The sequence below is a fragment of the Alligator sinensis genome, unplaced genomic scaffold (assembly GCF_000455745.1).
Source record: "Alligator sinensis unplaced genomic scaffold, ASM45574v1 scaffold551_1, whole genome shotgun sequence".
Taxonomy (NCBI): domain Eukaryota; kingdom Metazoa; phylum Chordata; order Crocodylia; family Alligatoridae; genus Alligator; species Alligator sinensis.
This window is the reverse complement of record NW_005842526.1, coordinates 834,605-856,285: the sequence shown is the minus strand read 5'-3', so window position 1 is coordinate 856,285 and position 21,681 is coordinate 834,605. Positions and strand designations below refer to the sequence as shown.

Sequence of the window (21,681 nt, the reverse complement as noted above, 5' to 3'; positions counted from 1 at the left end):
AGGTGCATGTGCACCCACTGAGATCAGCCATGCACCCCCTGGAAGCACCAGCTGCGAAACTGGAAGTGCTGCCAGAAGTGCACTTCTGGTTTTGCCACTGGATCGGTGATCGGCTGCTGGGGGATCCCTCCCGCCTCCACCCCCTCGGTCAGCGATCAACTCCTGGGGGACCCCCACCCTGTCGGCAATCTGGTGCTCCCCAGACTTGCCTATGCCAGGAAGCATGTTCATTTCTGAAAAAAACAAAACACTGGCACCACCAAAATATGTTCCCACAACACAATCATTGCAGACTTTCATTCTCTCTCTCTCATTATTTTCTTCTCAATTTAGGAGGAATTTTTTTCAAAAAATTCAAAACTTTCCAGGCAACTTAAAGCCTCTTTCCCAGCCACCTCTGCTAGAATTAATACCTTTGGGATTCCTAATTGAGTGGAGCCAAGCCAGTGTTAGCAACCATAGACATTTTAAAGGCAACATCATAGTATTAGCAGAGACGTGCAAGGAATTTGTTTTAATGCACAGCAAGGCATGACTGACAGCTCTTCTGATCTGTCAAAAACCCATCTTCCTCTAGAGCTTAAGCAGAAAGTTTCAATTTTTTTTTGCATTCTGACATTCCTTCTCTGGCAGGTGACTTCCTCTGCCATCTATATGACTTCAAGCTCTTTAGCATCCAAAACAAGTAACTATGTAGGACACATGATTGTTCATAGACCTGTGATAATGACTCGAGCTGGAAGGGGCACAGTACTCCTGTTCCCCAAAGATTTTCCCATTCGATATCTGGATTGTCTGTAATTTTGAACAAACACGACAGAGAAAAATTCACAAATAACCTTGTAGCGAGGGTGGTTTCACAGAATCATAGAGAAGTGGGGCTAGAAGGGTCCTCAGGAAGTCACATCGAATCCAAACCTCTGCTCAATGCAAGCTCATCCCTGACTAAACCTTTGTTGGGAAGGACGGCATATAAATCAAATAAAAAATCCCAGTCAAATGTTTGCCTTACCTTCTCTTAAATGCTTCCAAAGATGGCGATTCATGGCATACAGAAGATGTTTCTGCTTTCCCATCCGTGGTGAATTCTCCAACTGCAAATCCATTGGCTAAAAATGTGGGCCAAAAAACACACTCTACATTTTTATGTGGTCATTCAGTGTTAACACGTCCACAAAACTTGAGACATTAGGTCCCGATACATTTTTATCTATAATTGCTATACTTCCAAATGTATCATACCAGCTACATGGACTTTGTAGTGAAACTCATGCGTTGCTGCACTGACATCACACCGAAATCAAAACGCGACTCTCGATGCAAATGCGTTGTCTGCTTCAAAACAGTTGGTTTCATTCATTCAGCACTAATCCAACCTATAAAAATGGGAAGGTGGCATTTTATATGCAAGTGACTGAAAACAATGGGCCAAATCACCCCCAACATAACTCTGCTGACACTGATTCGATTACTCAAGACCTTAATGTGGCCCTACGGACTTCACAGCATTTGTCAGCCCTTTATAGAGCAATTGAGCTGCCGCTTTCTCTGCTAGTAAGCATAATATATGCTAAGTAGCACAAGCTGATGTATGTCATAAAAGCTTTGTGGTTATTTCATAGGACCAAACCCTGGTGTCCAACAACGATAAAAAGGAAGAAGAGGCTACATCAAGATCAGAAGAGACAGCACCTTGCATTCTGCTACCTGCAACTGTCTCTGCTTTTGTTGCCTCTTCCATCAGACACGATGTCTTGCCGTTCCTATCGTGTCCAGAATTTTAGCTCTTCTTCTGCTGTCTTACCAAGGAACATGAGGCCATACAGCGTCTCGTGCCAGGGAGCCGGTGGTGTAGGCTACAGAGGACTAAGCTACTTTGGCAGCCGAAGCCTCAGTGGGGCAGCACCCTACAAACCCAGAATTGCTGTTGGTAGATGTCCACCTCTGAGATATGGATATGAGTATGTTCTGGGACATGGCTATGGCAATGCTGGCTTCAGCTACAGAGTTGGTGGAGTCTCTGGGCCTTGTCCACCAATTGCACCGGTCACTGTGAACGAGCAGCTGCTCCAACCTGTTAAGCTGGAGATTGACCCAACCATGCAAACAGTGAAATTCCAGGAGAAGGAGCAGATCAAAACCCTCAACAACAAGTTTGCTTCTTTCATTGACAAGGTAAGATGAGAGATCTCCCTCGGGTTTCCCAACAGCCATCGATGCACCAGGCTTCTACTAGGAACCAATGTCAATATTGAAAGCCCTGTGTGCCAGATATTCAGCTACTGCTCAGTTCATTGCATGCTAAGCATGTACGCTCTTGTAATGTTAGGGCTGCTGCATGTGAGGTCAGTCCCCACACTAGCTGTATGACACGTAGTAGTCACCTCCTTCAACTTAGTGAAAAGTCCAGACCCTTTCCCCTTTTCTTAACTGTGCACCTTTTACAACAAAAACATAAGCAAGTGGTGCAAGAGCCCCTTCCTTCTGAGCTCAATATGACCAGAGAGACCCATACTTTCAAGACAATTCTCCATTGGCCGATTTCAACCAGAATCCACTGCATCAGAGAATCGTGTCTTATCTGCTATTGGTAGATATTGCACCTGTTGTTCTTCATGGCTGTTTTTAGACCCCTACTAGAGGGCCAAATGCTTTGTAAACCATCATAGATGCTATATAGTGACCATCATAAATGTTATAGGGAAGCTCTCCCTGATCTTCTCTTGTGATGTATATGTAGATATAGTCAGAAAAAAAGCTTAATTTTGGGAAAAAGCTAGGCGATATCAACAGTGATTTCCCTCACCTGTGTTCTCCCATTTCATTGCGGACTATCCCCAAGTCACTGCTGTTTTTAAGATGACAAAAACATGGTATTTTCTGGAGATGTTGGTGGATTCTGGAGATGTTGGTGGATTTGCATGTCTGTTTTGTAGATCACGTGTGTCAGCGCATGGGTGGCATGTATCTGTGTCGGGTGTGTTTGTGGTATGAATGCTGTGTGGAAGGACGAGTGTACTGAATGGTGTGCATGCACGTCTGTCTGACCAATCTCTTTAAGCAACACTGGGTGCATCTACATGAGCGAAGCAATAAACTCCGGAGCAGTTGGGGTCAGAGTAAACTGCTCCCAGGCGCCGCATCTATACATGCACCAGGGAGAGCAGCAATTTGAGCTGGGGTGAAGCAGGCCCAGCTGGCAAAGGGCATGGGGAGGGGGGTCAGCCCCAGGCTCTGGGTGGCAGCAACATGTGGCGGAGGGGCTGGCTGGGAAACAAAGCCTACAGAGGTGTGTGGCTAGGTGCAGGGAGGAGTCTGAACCCTATCTGGCTGGGCTGATTGGGCACGATTTACACCCGTGGTCAGCAGGTATGCATTTTACTGTAGTTAACTGCTCCTCTGTAAGATAGTATTGTCCCTGATAGTACTATCTGACAGCAGAGTTCATTAGTTTCCTGCATCATAATACTGATGCACGTGTAGACAGTGACACATTCCTGTGGAGCTAATTAGTCTAATCTGTAGTAAAGCATGCATGTAAACGTACCCACTGGGTGCATCTACAGCAGAGTCTTAATGCGCAGTAGCCTAATAACATTGCACAGTAGCGTGTCACAACACGGGCAGTGTTAATATGCTACTGCGTAGTATTATTAGGTTAGTGCACAGTAGCGTCACTAAAAAGGCGTTTGCTGGTACTACCATGCAGTAGCTCTAGTTACCATGCCTTTAATTAGTACCTCATTAAGCAAACACTAAATTAAATGTGCAGTAACTACTGTGCATTAAATGAATGTGTAGATGCACCCACTGTGTATAAACTGGCTCCCCACAGGCATTTAACCTCCTTCAACTGGTATTTCAGGTCCGATTCCTGGAGCAACAAAACAAAGTACTGGAGACCAAATGGAGCTTCCTGCAGAATCAGCAATGTCGCAGAAACACCATTATGCCCACGTTAGATGCTTATATCTGTAATCTGAGAAAGCAGCTGGAGGCTCTGGGTTGCGAGGGAGCCCAGCTAGAGGCAGATCTAAAAGCAGCACACGAGGTCATGGAGACCAACAAAAAAATGTAAGTGCGAAACAAAAGGCATCGTGGTCATTGGACGGCAGCCTGGGGAGTATGGCTCATACTTGCGATCATCTTCATCGAGCCTAGAAACTGCAGGCAAGGAACAAGTCAACCTTGCTCTACCTTAAACAAATCCTCTTTCCTTTCCCCATCAGGTACGAAGAGGAATGCAGTCGACGAACGTGTGCTGAGAATGAGTTTGTTGTTCTTAAGAAGGTGAGTGATTCATACTTTGACTCACCGTCCTTTTCCTCCACTTACCAAGAACGCACAACGCATGTGGCTTTCTGTTCACGTGATAAAAATATGGCTGGTACAGCACACAGGTGCAGCATGAGGGATACTCTGCTCGGGTCCAAGCTCGGCTGGACAGAGCCAGTGGGAACTGGCCCATGTTCCCCTGAGTGTCTTGAAAGTCCTAATTTTTCAGATGTTCACCTCAGGAGTCTACCCTCAATGAACTATTCTGTTCATGATCTTCCCTTAGGAGGTGGACTGTGTCTTCTTGAACAAGGCAGAACTGGAGGCCAGGGTGGAGAGTCTAAAAGATGAAATCATCTTCCTGAAATCTCTCTATGAGGAGGTAATGGCCTTACGTCTTCTCTACCTAGAGCTGGGAGGTTGCAAGATCTTGAAGTGACTTATCCTAAAGAACAGCAGAAGGGAAAGGTTATGGATCTTTCCTGCCAACCTAAGTATCGGACACCAGAGATTCTCCTCTTGTTTAGCCTGGTCAAAGCAAGAACAGATCAATGAGGGGGGAATCATTCAGGCATTAATGGCAGATTTGGGACACAAAGGGTACATCTACACGTGCGCTTTAATGCACATCAGCCTACTTTAATGCGCATTAAAGCATCACAAAAAGTGTGCTTTCACTATTGCGCATTAAAATAGGCTAACAAGCCTCACAACGGAGGTACTAAATATAATGCGCATTAGCAGAAGCACATTAATGAATGTGTAAATGCACCCAACGCTGAATAAAACCCAGAGTACGTAGCTCTGCCATAATTGTGCTACACGTCTGCACCCTCATTTACTCTGTGCATAATTAAACATGGTAAGACTTGATACTGAGCAAAGCTTAGGTAAGGAAAGGATCCCTGGGCATAAGTAACCGATTGCTTCCCATGCCACCTGCAGGAAATCCACATGCTTCACTCCCATATCTCAGACACGTCCGTCATTGTGCAAATGGACAACAGCCGGAACCTGGATTTGGACGGCATTATCACGGAGGTCAAAGCTCAGTATGAGGATATCGCCAGCAGGAGCCGAGCTGAGGCAGAGGCTTGGTATGAAAGCAAGGTGAGCATCATGGAAAAGGAGGACTGGATGTCAGTTAGCCCAGCCCAGCCCAAGGCTATGAACAAATGTCACTAAATGAAGTGGATCACTTGTGCCAGGCTGTGCCCTGACACAGCTGATCTGCTTCCCTGGGTGAAACTCCTAGGAGTGGCAGGGGCCTGATCATATGGGAGACATTGGGATTTCCCCATCTGCAGCTGTGCCTTGAGCTGGACTCCTTGAGCGTGACTCTGCAAGCGGGGAAACCCGGCAGGTGCTTCCAGGTCTTCAGGGATCTGATCCTGTATGCCCCAGGAATTGGAGGCTTGGAAGGGACCTCAAGAGGTCACATTTAGTCTAACCCCCTGCTCAAAGCAGGGCCAGCTTCAACTAGTTCCTCCCAGCCAAGCTTTGTCTACCTGAGATTTAACACCTCCAAGGATGGAGAGTCCACCACCTCTGGGTAACCTCACAAGTCCTGTGCCCCAGTTCCCCTGTAAGGAATTCCTGAGATGCGCTGGATGGGGTCCTTGAGGCCCTGGGAGCACCTGGCTGGAGAGCTCAGGCATGTCTGGGCTGCCTGCACTCGCCAGCCTTAAAACGAACCAACAAAACAGAGACGCGAATTAATCCTACCTTTTGTCACCGCCACAAATTTGGGCATTTGTGGTGCAACAAAGGGCACGGACATGTTTGCTTTCACTTTGTGCTGCTATAGCCACCAGCCCTACCCTGGCTGATGAACTTGCTGGGCCACTCTTGGGACCTCCCGAATGGCTGTTGGGGATAACAACCTCCCCAATGCCGTCCACGTGGCAGATGGCAGGGCGATGTCTGCTGTGGTCTGTCCCTCTGGGTCTTGTGCTTTTTGGTTTTCTTGCTTCTGACCCTGGACTCGAACTTTTGGGAACTCTGCTCAGCTTTCACAGCTTGGTCCCTGACTCCAGACCTCTGACTCGTCCTGTGACATGGACTTCGCCTCTGGATTTAGTTGCTTGAACAGTAGCTCCTGCCACTGCGTGGCTCTTGGTCTTGCAGCTCCTGTCTCTAGCCATCCCCTGGCAGCCTTCCCACTTGGCCAGGCTGCCTCCGACCCAGTCCTTACACGCATTGAGAAAAAATCTACTGCAAATTAATTGCAGAGCAACTCCACTTCGCGCCAGATTTATCTCAGCTTAACTGGGGTTGTGTCAGTGTATTTTAGTAACAGGTTAGACAAAGATGTGTATGGGGTGGTTTGGATAGAGATGATCCTGCCTCAAATAGATGACATTCAGAACCCTACTTCTTTATGGCTCTATGACTGTCCAAGGATAAGACTCAGGCTTTTAATCAGTGTCCTCACATTTTGCTGGCTCCGGTGACCCTGTCTCCTTTTTAAGTTTGAAGAGCTGCGAGTGACCGCTGGCAGGCACGCTGATAATCTGCGTGACACCAAGAACGAAATAGCAGAGCTGACCCGCATCATTCAGAGACTGAGAGGAGAAGTTGGAACTGCAAAGGACCAGGTAAGCAGGGACTGGTGTTAATCATACTTATGCTGGGTTTACACTGGAGTTATTCAAGAGTTACTCCAGATTTGCTCTAGCAGAAGTGTGTGACCCAACTCCCCCAAAGTCTGTAAAAACACTCAAATCTGATTCTATTTTGAAAGACGTGAGCCCAGAAATTTCAGGATCAGGCATTCCCTCCCCAACCCCCCACTTCTCCTCCCTTGCTGTGACTTTCTGTGGCAATGGCTGTCACGGATTGACTCTAATTCTCTATATCTGGAGCAAATGCCTGGGCAAAGCCAAACTGAAGGTTAAATCACAGCCAAGTGCTTCCTAGAGCCACTCTGTGGACTCCATAAAGATTAATGGTATTAAGTAGGCAGAACATAGGAACATAAAGTGCTAACAATAAGAGAAAGGAAAGACTCACCTGCCAGGATTGACCTGTTTCTCTCCTTGCAGCGCTGCAAACTGGAAGCAGCTGTGGCCGAGGCGGAGCAGCAAGGGGAGCTGGCTATTAAAGATGCCAGGTGCAAACTGACTGACCTGGAGACTGCCCTACAGCAGGCCAAGGCTGACCTGGCCCACCAACTGCGGGAGTACCAGGAGCTGATGAACGTCAAGCTGGCGCTGGACATCGAGATCGCCACCTACCGGAAGTTGCTGGAGGGAGAAGAATACAGGTGAGTCCAAGACAGTCGTCCAAGTCCCCTAAAGATTTGAAATACAAATTATAATAGAGCTCTAAGGCATCCTTCTTTCTTCCATCCCTCCTTTCTTCCTTCTGTAATTGCCTGGTAGCTATAACACCCACTGCTATAATAGCTACAGTGCCCCTTGTGAGTTTGCCATCGCTATTCATATGCAAGGCTTGGAAGCAAAAGAATTTAGGTGCCAAAGGTGAATAGAGGCAGTTTGTTAGACATTGGGAACTCAGGTCAAAGTAGGTCAGAAATAAGTGGCCTAGCTCTGACCTCCCTGCTCATGGTGTAGATCACTGATTCTCAACCAGGCGGCCAAGACACCCGGTGGTGCCTTGAGAGCCTTTCAAGGATGCCAAGTGTCATGCAACCATGATTCACAAGATAAACCCAGATATTACCAATATGGATGCATCGTGTTAAGACCATCCTTCCCATTGTGGTCTTGCTAAGTTCTTTTCAACAGAAAAATTATTCTATTATTATTCCATAGTCAAAAACTAAGTGAAAATTAGGGTCTGGCATTTTCTGAGGGGTGCCCTGAGCCTAATAGGGGGCACTTGAGTCTAGAAAGGTTGAGAGCCACTGGTGTAGATGATGAGTAACTTCCAGTAGCATATCTAGGATGGGTCAAGTGGGGCTCTACAGCACTTAGCCCAGGGGCGGGCAATTATATCGGGTGGAGGGCTGCTTACTGAGTTTGGCAAGCCATTGAGGGCCACATGACAGGCAGCCCAGGGCAGATAAATATTAATTTTCTAAATTTTTTAGCGGCCCCACGGGCCGGATAGAATGGCCTGGTAGGCCGCATCTGGCCCACGGGCCGCATTTTGCCCACCCCATCTTAGCCCCTGCCCCCTCCCCCTGCTACCTCTATGACCCTTGACACCCCCCACAACCCCGCCTACTCTGCCCAGGATGGTGGAATTGCTCGTTCCAACTCTGGTAACTTCATTAATGACAAAATGGAGTTACTGGCATAAAATTGACATAAAACCAGAGGTGCCGAGTATGTGGGGGCCTGAGGGCCCTGGCCCCTCTCGGGAAGAGGGCAGTCACTTGAAATATATAAAACTTTTCACATGCCCATCATCTTAGGCCTCCTCCCTCCAGCAAAAATGAAAAAGTCAGCTCCTATGCATAAAACTATTGTAAAATCAGAATGGGTCCCACTGTATTAGGACAGTCAGTCACCATGAGAGCTCAGCTACTCTAATCCATTACAACCCTTCATTTAAAGAAAACTAGGCCCTTATTTACATTTAATCACTTTTATTCTCTCTTCCTAACAGGCTGGGTGCTGAAGGAGCCTGTCCTGTCAACATCTGTAAGTACTTGGATGGCTCACCTGTTTCAAAGCCTGCTTCCCAGGTTGCATCTTTTCCCAGGAAGCTCATCAGCTGAAACACAATGTTGCTCCTCTTTTTGCAGCTGTGTGCAGATCCCAGGGTGGGCTCATCTGTGACCCTGACCCCTGCATCGGTGGTGGTTATTCAGCAACCAGAAGCTCGATGAGAATCAGTGGTGTTAGCTGCGGCCGAGGCATATACAGCACTGCGATGGGACCAACTGTGGGAGACATGTCTTCCCCCTGTGATCCTGTAGGCAGCGTCAGCAACAGAAGTACAAGAAGCTCCAATATTAGATTTGTGTCCACCAGTTCATCCAGAACAAAGCTTTAAAAATCAAAGGCATGAATGGAAAAGGCCTCCCCACTTCTAGAATTAAATAAATGGTTCTCTGCCTAACAACAGCAACAGCACCGCAGGGGCGAATTGCTATGGTACAATCCCAGGCTCTTGAGCCCCTTGGGGTTTTGTCGCTGACTTCAGTGCACACAGGATTTTCACAGGGCTGGTCTTTGGGGAGATTCATTGATTTGCCCTCCCAATAGTCTGTTTTTAGTCCTTGGTTTTTGTGCAATTTCCAATTTGTTCTATTCAGTGCAAGACTGAACCTCTCTCCCCACTCCCCTTATGAGTCATATCTTATTTTAGACATAGGTCATTTAGACAAAGTGCCCAGTTCTCCACTGCTCCAAACAAATGGCCCAATTCTTGGTTTCTATAAAGCCCTTTGGCACCATTCAGGTAAGCATAAAGTATATTAAAGCAGGTATCACTAAAGCAAAAGTCTGGGTGCATCTACATGTGCGCATTAACTGCTCAGTAACAGAAATGACTGTGCAGTACAGGCACGCGTCTACACATGCATGCCCGTACTGCGCAGTAAATATGGTGACTTATACGGACTTGTGTGTAAATTTGATACCTGCATCATGCAAGTACCAAATTTATACCTGATTAGTTACTGTGCAGTAAAGCACATGTAGATGCCATACTGCACAGTAACATTGTGTGTGTGGACTGACTTGGGACCAACTTTAGTCCCAAGTCAGTTTAGACACAGTGTTAATGTGCTTTAACACCTGCATGTGCAGACACTGGCCTATTCCTGCTTACTGCAGTAATTTACTGTGCAGTAAATTTAAGCCAGCATAAATGCACACCCACTGACTCTTATTGGTAGTTTCCTCCACAGAGCTGGAGGGTCGTATGAAGCTTTACAACATCTCTATACTGAGGTTTTATTGCTTTGCTTTATATGTTAACTAAACTACAGCAAAAAAACCCCTCTGCCATGAACGCAGGTATACTGGTCCTTACCCATTTTTATCCGATATAAGATATTCTGGGCATGTCTACACATGCACTTTAATGCACATTAACCTATTTTAATGTGCATTAAAGCATCACAAAAAACATGCTCTTTAGCTAAAATGCACTAAAATAGGCAAACGCACCTTTTTCTAGTACCTCACAATGGAGGTATTAAACTTAATGTGCATTACCTAAAGTGCATTAATGAATGTGTAGATGCACCCACTGATAGCCAATTGCTGTCTACCCATAAACTCACAACTATTCTAGGGCTTTCACCAGCATTGCTCTCCTGGCAACAAATCAAACCCTCTACAAACATATTTACAGCCTAAGTCAGTATAAATCTGGCCCAAAATGCCTGTCTGTGTAGGCTCAAGACCATTATTTTCTTACAGATGAGGCATGTTTTTCCAATTTTTTTCCTCAGAGGGTATTGAACTTACAGCAGCCATTGCTGCTATTAGGCAGATGCTCCACTAACTTACTGCTTGGTTCATTTTGAAACTGCTCCTCAACCTTTCTTGTTTTCTTTGGGATTCTGGTGATCAGGCAAACGTGAGGGTAGGGCTCTATTTTCCTTAAAGGGTTTGGATTGGAAGGATTATTGTAGATTTGGAGGAGCAAGCTTGATTGGTCAAGATTGAAGGCACAAGGCCTATAAACCACCTGGGTACAGTTTAAGACACTCCAACAATAGTGATATTCCTGACCCTAATGCATCTACCTGTATGTGTCATCACTGCATAGGAAGATCTGATGCTCTTCAACATCTACCACATGAGGCCTATTGTCAACTCAGTAAATCACTTGCTCTAAGCAGGTCGATTGCCAAAGAAGAGGAAACTACTTATTCTTTATAATCTGATGGGACGCGGGGGGGGGGCGGGGAGGGGGCGGGGAGGTTGTGGTCATTAATTCTTAAGGTTTCTTTTGTCTTGGTTTTGTTCTGTGTTTCCAATAAACTGACATAGCAGATCAATGGTTACGATTTGAGAGTTTCTGTTTTCTTTCCATTCTTGAGAGCAATGAAAGCAGCAGATCCATCTAGCCCAGTAAAGGGGGAGGGTCATCTTTGGCTAAAATTTTCAGAAGCGCCCAAGTGACTCCAAAAAAAAATTCACTCTTGTGACTCAAAACCAATGCTAAACACAGCCTTGGAGGGTGGGGGGAAGAAAGAGGCTAATAAGGTGGGAACACCTCCCTCCTTGAATACATGGGTGGATCTAAGTGGAGCCTTGACCTCAAGTAATTGCTCAAGTTGCTCACCCCTACGCCCAACTGTGCTCAGAGGGCCTGAGTTCTTCCAGAGACTTCCCAGGTGTACGTCAGTGGGTGACAGGCCTTGATGACTAGGCCTTGATGACTAGGCTCTTCTACTGACTGGTGCTTGTCCTCCCAGCGAGTCCCACTGAAGTCAATTCAATCTCCTGAATTAATGAAGAGGCGACTCCCCAATTCTAGGGATTGCCTCACTTATACACTGCTTTGTCCCACTTTCATAGGAAGAAGGAGAGAGAGATGCACTGAGGAGATCTTATAAGTCTCACTTCCATGACTAGTTTTCCAAAAATTATTTCAGCCCATGGCTTCTGGACAAGTTACCTGCAAACAACACATTCCATTTTTCATACTCATTGGTAATGTGGTGGTGAACCAGGTCCTACAGTCACACGGTTACATGCATCTTTGTTAAAAAGGTAGATGGCATACCTTGTACTGAGACCAAGAAATAAAAAAACTGGAGACCATTAAGTCAACTTTGCTCAGTTAGGTCAATTTATTTGAAAGAATAAAGACACAGGCCAAAAAGCAAGCAGAAGGGAAACAAATAGGAGATCAGTTCCACTGCATGGATGGTTGTTTTCCACTTACAATCATGCAATTAATTCTCTGATCCAGTGAGCTAACATCACGGCATGTACTGGAGCAGTATCGCTCTGGTGGTTCTGCATACACCTCTAGCTCTGAATCTAATCCTGCATCTGGAATAGTATCCTATTGCACAAAAGGAAGCAGAATCTCATATGACTGCACCTTAGCTTCTTTGAACACCTGGGAAAAGAGGTGAAGCATGTGTGTGGAATCCCAAATGAACCAACTTAGGAGGTCCATTGGAAAAGGATCAGATTAGTCATGATATATACCAAGGTGAAGACACTAATTACTTACAGATGTTCACAGGGTGGGGTGCTTCACCCAACCTATGAGGAAAGGAAGGTAGTGATTATGTAAATCTAGCCAGCAATTAAATTGATCCCTGCAAAAAAGGCACTTAGGCCTAATCCTCCTTTTATGGTACCTTTACATTCATAACTTTCCACTCTCATCACTGGAATTACTCCCAATTCATGCTGTTAAAAGTGCAAGGAAAACAAGCTTCTTCCATATTATGGCATACTTCCCATTTGCTCCCAATATAAAACCATGACTAAGGCTGATCAAAAATTGCTGACACAAATACAATTTTCTAAGGAAAATTGTATTTTTTTCTAAGCACTTGGAAAAGGAGGTGATTAGGATCAATCAGCTTGGAGTCACCGGGGGTAAGTCATGCCTGACCAACCTGATTGCCTTCTATTATGAGATGACTGGCTCTGTGGATGTGGGGAGATTACTAGATGTGATATACCTTGATGTAGGCAAGGCTTTTGATACTGTCCCCCACAACATTCTTGCAAGCAACCTAAGGAAGTATGGGTTGGATGAATGGACTGTAAGGTGGATAGAAAACTGGCTGGATCATTGGGCTCAGAGAGTAGTCATCAATGGCTCGATATCTAGCTGACAGCCAATGTCAAGTGGAGTGCCCCAGGGGTCAGTCCTGGGGCCAGTTTTGTTCAGTATCTTCACCAATGACCTAGAAGATGGGATGGAGTGCACCCGTAGCAAGTTCATGGATAACACCAAGCTGGGGGGAGTAGTGGATATACTGGAGGGTGGGACTAGGATTCAGTGAGACCTTGACAAATTGGAGGATTGGACCAAAAGAAATCTCATAACGTTCAATAAGGACAAGTGCAAAGTCCTGCACTTAGGACAGAACAATCCCACACACCAGTATAGGTGGGGGATCAATTGGCTAAGCACCAGCTCTGCAGAAAAGGACCTGGGGGTTACAGTGGACAATAAGGTGAATATGAGCCACCAGTGTGCCCTTGTTGCCCAGAAGGCTAACGGCATCCTCATGCAGAGTAGGAGCATTGCCAGCAGGTCATGGGAAGTGATTCTTCCTCCCTATTCAGCACTGGTGAGGCCACATCTGGAGTCCTGTGTCCAGTTTTGGGCCCCCCACTACAGAAAGGATGACAGAGTGAAGCAGCTGACAATGAAAATGTATTGGGGGCTGGGGCACATGATTTATGAGGACAAGCTGAGGGAACTGGGCTTATTTAGTGTGGAGAAGAAAAGAGAGGGGATTTAATAGCAGCCTTTAACTCCCTGCAGGGGGGTTGCAAAGAGGATGGAGCTAGACAGTTCTTCATAGTGGCAGATGCCAGAACAAGGAGCAATGGACTCAAGTTGCAGCAAGAGAAGTTTAGATTAATTATTAGGAAGAACTTTCTCACTAGGAGGGTGGTGAAGCACTGGAACAGGTTACCCAGAGAGGCTGTGGGCTCCATCCTTGGAGGTGTTTAAGACCTGGCTAGACAAAGCCTTGACTGCGATGGTCTAGTTGGGGACAGTCCTGCTTTCCAACCCACATTTTCTATTATTCTGTCATTCTAAATGGGGATGTTTCACAAGCATTTGTCAATTTTGAAGACTTTTTTCTAGCAGGAGGACTAGAAATAAAACACTAACTCTCATTCATTCACATAGAAAACCCTGTGTGCCCATTCTCCAGGATAATATGAATATGGATCTTGGCAGCTGTATGATTATACCTTTGCCTTAGTTTTCAGACTCACAGGTTACTTTTTGATGATGCCAGGAAGAGATGGGCAGCAGAATTATCTCTGGACCCACCTGTATTCTTCCCCTTCCAGCAGCTTCCAGTAGGTGGCAATCTCAATGTCCAGCGCCAGCTTGCCATTCATCAGCTTTTGGTGCTCCCACAGCTGGCGGGCCATGTCCTGCTCAGCCTTCTGCAGAGCTGTCTTCAGCTCAGCCACTTTGCACGTGGCACCTTTCACAGCAGTCTCCCCTCGGTCCTTAGTATCAGCTAATTTTTTTTCCTGCCTGCAACGCTGCAGAGGTAAGACAGAGTCTTAGAACGTAGTTTCATAGTTTCATAGTTTCTAGGGTCGGAAGGGACCTGAGCAGATCATCAAGTCCGACCCCCTGCCATGGGCAGGAAAGAGTTTCACCTGGGCTTTTTGCAATGCAAAGCACATGAGTTTCAGATCAACCTGACTGAGATGAAGAGAATTTATTAGCTTCAGTAGGCCATCTCTACTACCAGACATGTGTTTCTGCATCATTTCTTTCCCTCCCAACAGTTTCCAGTCTGTTGATTAGTCGTGCGGGCCAAACTCTCCTTTCACAGCAGCATCTCTCTGCAAAGTTACCACATTTTCTTACATACAACATGCACCTTTCCCCCCAAAATTGGAGCGGGGGTGGTATTTTAAGTTGAGATGTGCCAGTGCTCCTGCTGGGACCAAAGCCAGAGGTTCCTAGAAGGTCTTGCCTCTCTGCTCAGATTTAGACTGATGCAATATTTTGGGTCAAGAAGGAATTTACCCCATGGTAAGATTGGTACAGACTGGGGGGGGGGTTGCCTTCCTCTGTAATGAGGGACATGGCCTCTACCTGGGATCTCTTGTGCATACATTGACAACATTTCATAGAAGCAGGACGCTGGCTTCCATGGTTCCCCTGCTTTACCTGTGGCAGGTTCATGTGTTAGGTCTGTGTTGTGTCAAGATCGACACTAGTTTTATGTCGAGTTTAGATTGTGGATTGTCTGGGATGGTTTGGGTAGGGCCAATCCTACCTCATGTAGGGGCTGGACTAGATGACCTCTGAAGGTCCCTTCCAGCCCTGTTTCTCTATAATCTTAAGTGGGAAAATTGTTTTCTTCACTGGAAAAGAAACAAGCCTGGAGACACTGTGCATACTATGCAAATGCCAAGATGACAGAGTCCTGTGTTAACCCACTTGCAATCATAGATATTGGTTGACAAGGTTCCTTGGGTGAATTTTATTAGACCAATTATTGTATTGGTTGAGCACTGTAGCATCTCGATGAGGCTTGTGATGTGGAAATAATTTCCAGGAATTTATATAAAGTGCTATTACAATAGAGAAATTACAGTCTTGCTGCAGTCTGGAGGGGGCGGTCTGGGGCATAACCTTGTGTGACAGTCCTAGAAACAGATAGAGTCTAGGAAGCCTGGCACTCTGGGAGACAATCTGGGCAAGGCAGCTGGCACCAGAAGTGTCCTGATACAACACTTCCTAGGTGCTCTGTGTCATGTTGTGAGCCATGACCCTGCAGAGAAACTTTTTTGCACATTCTGCCTTCTAAAAACAAGGCGCATATTTTATTTGGAAGTGTGTTATATGCAAGAAAATATGGTAAGAGGACAGCTGGGCTGGGTGATAGAAATCAGTCCTAATGGTCAAACTCAATCCTACTGCAACTGGATACAGCTCCACAAGCTGAAATAGAGAGCTCCATCCTCTTTTCACAGGGCTGACTGAACATTTCCCAGCACACAATGAATGTCTCCATACAGCCAGCAGTACTAACTCACCGAAGCCCAAGAGGCTGTGCTTACATAGGTTTTGGCACGTGAGATTTCTCCCTCAAGTACATGAACTGTCTGGGTCAGATCACCAATTTCAGCCTTGACTTTACTCAGATTATCACTATACCAGGCAGCAGTCATGCTTAGCTCCTGACACTATGGAGAGAGAAGACAGAGGGAGTCTCCATCAATGCAGCAGCAGGGAGAGACATGGGGTCGTTTCTTAGGAGGATCCACCCAAGGGAAGAGCCCTGATCACTCACCTCTCTCTGGCACCAACCTCCTGCCTCAGCTCGGCTCCTGGAAGCAATCTCATCATATCGAGCTCTGAACCCATTGATGACATTCCCCATGTCCAGGCCTCGGCTGTTGTTCATTTGCACAGTCACAGCAGTGTCTGAAATGCAGCTCTGGTGCTCACCGGGTTCCTGTAGTCAACACAAAATACAACACTGGCTCCACTTATTGCTGGTCTGGTTTGAGCCCCCTGTTCTATTTCTTCATGTTTTATTTTGGTCAAGTGCACCCAGTTGCCCATGAAGTATTTTCTTTTTTATCAGTGTCACCAAGTACCATGGAAAAAGTGTAAGTGTCCCACTGAAGGTCACACACAGAGTTCCCATCTTGGGCTGGCCCTAGGTCCTGACACTTGCCCATTCTCTTCTACAAGAACATATTGCTGTCACGCTCTTTTCCTTTGCCCGTGCAAAAGCCATTATGTGAATTTGCTAACTGAGCAGTGAAGGATGGAAAAGATCTGATACCTGTTCAAACACAGCTCTTGAGAGGCTGAGATTTTCAACCTGGGCTTCAGACTTGGCTTCTAGTTCTCCCATCCTCATGAAGACACAGTCTGTATCTTGTAGGGTGGTAAAAGTTGCCGTCAATTTGCTGTGTTATCTCATCGGTCTGTCCGCAGAGCACAGATTAGATAGCGGAAATCAATATGTGTACGCATATAAACAATATCTGACCTGAATTCTTTGCAAATCACTGACCTTCTTCAGTGCTACAAACTCATTATCAGCATGTCTTCACTGACTGCACTCCTCTTCGTACCTGGGGACACAAAGGAAGTAACCGTGTGCTTTAATAGGAAAAACAATGTTGGGTCTCCAAGGGAGCTCTGTCTCTCTATGTTGCACTAGTATAAAATTTTGTGAACACCTCCAAATGTTAAATACCTGCTTTTTCTTTTTTTCTTTTCTTTTCTCTCTCTCTCTTTTTTTTTGTAGTCAGCAGACAAAATTGGGCTGGCTTTCTTGAAATCCTTGGAAGTACATGTACACCAGTACCTGCAACCTAAAATCTCATCCTTTGATTCCCTTGGTAGACATGCATCAAAGGAGGCATGTATACTATTTTTGGAGTAGTTTATTAAACCATGCAATGAAGAAAGAGAATTTTCGCACTTACTTTGTCTTGTTGTGCTCCAAAGTCGCCTGCCATTTCTTCATTTCTACTTCCAGCTGACTTCTCTCGTTATCAAGAAAATCAATCTACTTCTCCAGATTACTGATATACATATCAAGCAGGGGCTTAGTGTGATTTTTGGAGGGCTTTCTCTTCTGGATGAAGTCCTGCTTGGTCTTCAGCCCTATGTTGTGCTGCTCCCGGATCTGCACCTGAATAGCCACAGGAAAAGGATTAAAAATTGTTAAAGCTAACGAGGTGGAGGGTGGCCCAGAATCTATGGGATTTGATTCCCAGACTGTGGGAAAACAAAGAAAATCAATTCAGATCAAGGACTTAGACAACTCAAGTCTTTCAGTCAAATAAGATAAATGAAGATGAGAGGGAACTCAATTCCCATCGAATCAATCTCTGCTGCCATTAGGGGATATTCAGAAATATATCCTTGAACAATAAATAGCCCATGTACAAGTACTGCTCCCAAAGTCAACACCAAGTTTGGGTCAAGTTTATTTCTATGGCTCAGCCTCAACATCAAACTCTGAATCCTTGGCTCACCTTGGTGATGAAACAGGCCAGTTTGCTGTTGAGAGACTTGAGTTCTTCCTTCCCCTGATGCTTCATTGCTGAGGCAGTTGCATTGATTTCCAGGTCAAGAAGTTGGAGCAGGTTCTTGTCGATGGTTATGGGTGCAACGGCCCATGTGCATGGTTCACCAGTTCCAGAGCCTGCCAGGCCATAGCTGGTATCAGAGGAACCATAATGCACATCACCATCACTGTGTTGAGTGACGCAGCAGCCATACCCACTTCCAAGACCACCATAGCCAAATCCGTAGCTCGCAGGGTTGCAGCGACTTGTAGCTGCACCACGCCTGCCAGACCTCATCCCGCAGAGACTTCTGCTGCTAAAGCAGCCTGCTCCTCCATAACCCACGAGGAATCCCCTTGGTTGGTCGGCAGTAGCGATGTCGCATTGCTTCCTGCTGTTTCTTATTACAGCAGAGCAGGAACTGACATTTCTGCGGCCCAGTCCAAGTTGGCTGGACATTGCTTCTTAAGACAGTAGAATAGGAGAAAGGGGGGAAGAAGGAAATTACAGAGACCAGGATGTGCAAGCTGAAGCATCCTGGTTGTCAATGAAGAGGGATGGGCTTTATATCTATATGGAGAACTGGGTTTTAACAGCACCAGAATAGGGAGGGCATAGCAATTTGACATCATTTATGAGCTTGAGATGCTGCATTTAAGTACCTAATAGAGTTTGCTTAAAAGGCCAACTGCAGAATAAATGCAGGACTTCTTTTAAGCAACTGAGTCAAACACATATGTGGAACAGCCTCACTAGCTACTATCATATTACTGTATTGTGCCCAGGGGTGGGTTTATGCCTATATTTAGCAGCTGCTCCTAAAGAAAATATTTTTTATCCTCCTATTATTAATAACCTAATTATAGAAAATTGATAGTTAAGAGTTGGGACTCTGGATTATATACTCGGACCTGTCCATAATTTACTCTCTTACCTTGGCCTTCCCATTGCTTCAGGTCAAACTTCGGCGGGATCACAAGCTAGCGATTGGTAAATGGCAGACATGTCAAGATGCTTAACTGCCATAATAACATTTGTAAAGGGTTTTGAGATGCTCAAACAACAGGCAGTGCACTTAAGTGCTCAGGTCATTATAGTGGGGGCTAGTAAATAAGTGACTCACATTTTTTTGCTACTACTGCAGATACTCGTTAGCAGTAAAAAGCTAGGGTAATCATTACACACCTGTTGATCTCTGAAGCTGATATTCACACCTAATTAAGGACTTAAAATATTAAGAAAGGCCAAATAAAAAAGATAATAGGCTACCTGAACATTGCAAAGTCAGCTCTTATTACCAGCTGAACTTACATGGGCTGCTCCAGGTGTATAGAATTGTCTCTGGTCAATAATTATACCCATAGTTCAAGCAAATATGGTCTCCCCCGGACAGTGAAAGAGTCCCTGCTTCCATGCACCTTGTCTGCCGTATATAAATAACCTCACAACAGTCCTCCAAATCATTTCTTTGCCTTGATACCACATAAATCAGGAGAATACTTTAGATTATAGGAGGAGTAAATGACATGCAGACAAAACTTTAATACAGGAGCTGGTCCAATGTCTTCTAACAAAACATGGAGGAAGAAAGGATAGCGCCGCTGTTGGTCAGGTGAGTTATTCACAATAAACAGTGCCATTCATTTGAATACTCAGATTACTGAACTCATATCACATAGGCACAGTGGAGTTATGACAGGCCTCAATCAGTGCACAGTTTAACCCATTGTCTCCAGTGTCTTTACAAAGATGTCAGATCAAAAGCTGTGCCCTTCTGATGCACGGTTTCTACACGTGTTCCAAAGCTCATTTTGAACCTTCATCACATCAACCAAAAGCCAGGGAGGCTGGAAAGGGGTGTTTTCTGAGTTCACTAGTAGGGCTTCTTAGCACCTTGGATATTTTTAAGGAAGTTGAGAGTCCTAGCTTTCCTCTTCACTAAATGCAACATACAAGGAGTAGCTTCTAACCACTCCAAGTTCATAAGGGTCCTAACAGTGTGGTACCCTCCTGTACCAGCTGTGGCTCCTGGGATGGGGTGCGGTTGGGGGGAGGTATGTCGTGATGCCCCCTAGTAACTGTCTCAATCCTGTCTGGCTCTTGCCTTTGCCTCCCAGGGTCTTGCCCTGCTTCTTCGCCTGCCATGTCTTGTTGGAAAATGATGAGGGGAAGCTAGCCTCAGAGGCAGGTGAGCTTAGGTGCTCTCTCTCTCTCTCATCCTTTGACTCAGTCTCTTAGTCCCTTTGTCCCTACGTTCCTTATGGGCTAACTTCATGGCCTCCTTCTGCCCCTACAGCCATGCCCATGCCTCGCAGATGTTACTCTGTCCACCACTCCATCCCTAGTAGAGGCCTCGGCCCTCTTGGCTTTAGCCTTCCTTTCCTCTGGCCCACTGATTTGAGCCCAGCTCTTTCAGGCACATCCTTGTCTGTTCTCTGTGTCCCTGGGTCCCTTGGCCCTATCTTGTGCCTTGTCTCAGCCTCCCCCCCCACACACACAACATCCCTGGCTCAGGCCGAGGCTGATCTCAGTTTGGCCCTACCTCCCTGGTGTCCCTGACCCAGGACAAGGTAGGTCTACCTTCAGCCCGGTCCTGCTGCTCTGGCCAGACCTGATTTGCTCCTTTGAGAAGTATTTTGCTTTTGTATCCTGCTTGCTCCCAGTCTTTTCCTCCTTCCATGTATTCTCTTAAGCAGTCAGGTCCCACCAACTCAGCTCTGGAAGGGGCCCAGGGAAACTCAAAGTCTGCTCTTCTGTTATAACAAGCAGTGGGAGTCAATACTGTTGACTTCAAAAGACCTTGGCACAGCAGACACAAAGAGCAGCCCGCTTTTATGCCCGTGGTCTGCATGATATGAACATTGTGGTCTACAATAATCAGTGACACTAGGTGCCATTCTTGGGGAAGGCAGACACAGCTGAGGTAGTGGCAGTGGGTACCACTTGTAGACATGGCCATGGGGGTGTCAGTCATGGTTGTCTTATACAGATGATGGCTTCAAGTGCCCCCAAGTCCCTGCGCTGTCTTTGTCAATGTGATACATACGGACAAAACCTGACAATGGCAAGGCTGTTTGTGTGCTGAGATTACTATCCGCTGTAACCAGCCTGGACTCATTTCTCATTGTTTGGCTTATATTCCTCTTGTAGGCTCTTTGGGGCTATTTTTGCACTCCATGCTGGGTCCCAATCCAAGGCGGGGCCCCCTAGGCCTGACTGTAAGATGAATAAATAATCATCCCACCTATAACCATCAATGACAACCAGCACTGATCTACCAACCTGGAGACCAAAACACCTAGAGGAAACACGCCAGCATCTCACAAGCAAACCGGCCTCTTTCATCGACATGTCGAGGCGAGGAACCAGACTGCAACTTGAGACCAGGCTGCAAGAATAAACAGGAGCCCTTGGGATACATTGCCGACCTTACAACACCAGTGTACGTTTCCTGCCAGGCACTGTTCTCTATCTGTGAGCAAAGGCGTGACCTAGACACGATGCTGGTTTTATTGCCAACGCTGATACATTGAGCCCCTTGTTCAACAAAGCTCCTTTCACTGAGTGTCCCCCGACAGCAGCAGAAACGAAACTTCTCCATCTCTCTCATCTCTGTCTGGCTCATTTAATGAGCCGAAATCACTGAGCTCCCCCCGCCCTTTTCCCTCTTACACTGGGAATCGGTTTCAACAGGATCCCCCCTGCACCCGTCCATTTGTTGATTAAAGTATATGTTGCTTTAAAATATTCCAGCTTTTCATTG

At 46.0% G+C, this 21,681-nt stretch overlaps 1 protein-coding gene and 1 pseudogene across 1 annotated transcript; one reads left to right on the top strand and one right to left on the bottom strand.

Moving 5' to 3' along the window:
* Nucleotides 1-1,749: 1,749 nt before the first annotated feature.
* LOC102377597 (keratin, type II cytoskeletal cochleal) lies at nucleotides 1,750-11,037 on the top strand. The gene is made up of 10 exons (XM_006031753.1): nucleotides 1,750-2,175; nucleotides 3,866-4,074; nucleotides 4,230-4,290; nucleotides 4,562-4,657; nucleotides 5,221-5,385; nucleotides 6,747-6,872; nucleotides 7,320-7,540; nucleotides 8,851-8,885; nucleotides 8,990-9,159; nucleotides 10,969-11,037. The coding sequence occupies exons 1-10, from the start codon at nucleotides 1,750-1,752 to the stop codon at nucleotides 11,035-11,037; spliced, it is 1,578 nt and encodes a 525-aa protein (XP_006031815.1).
* A 3,134-nt stretch (nucleotides 11,038-14,171) lies between these two features.
* Nucleotides 14,172-18,215, bottom strand: LOC102377368 (annotated as a pseudogene).
* Between the last annotated feature and the right edge of the window lie 3,466 nt (nucleotides 18,216-21,681).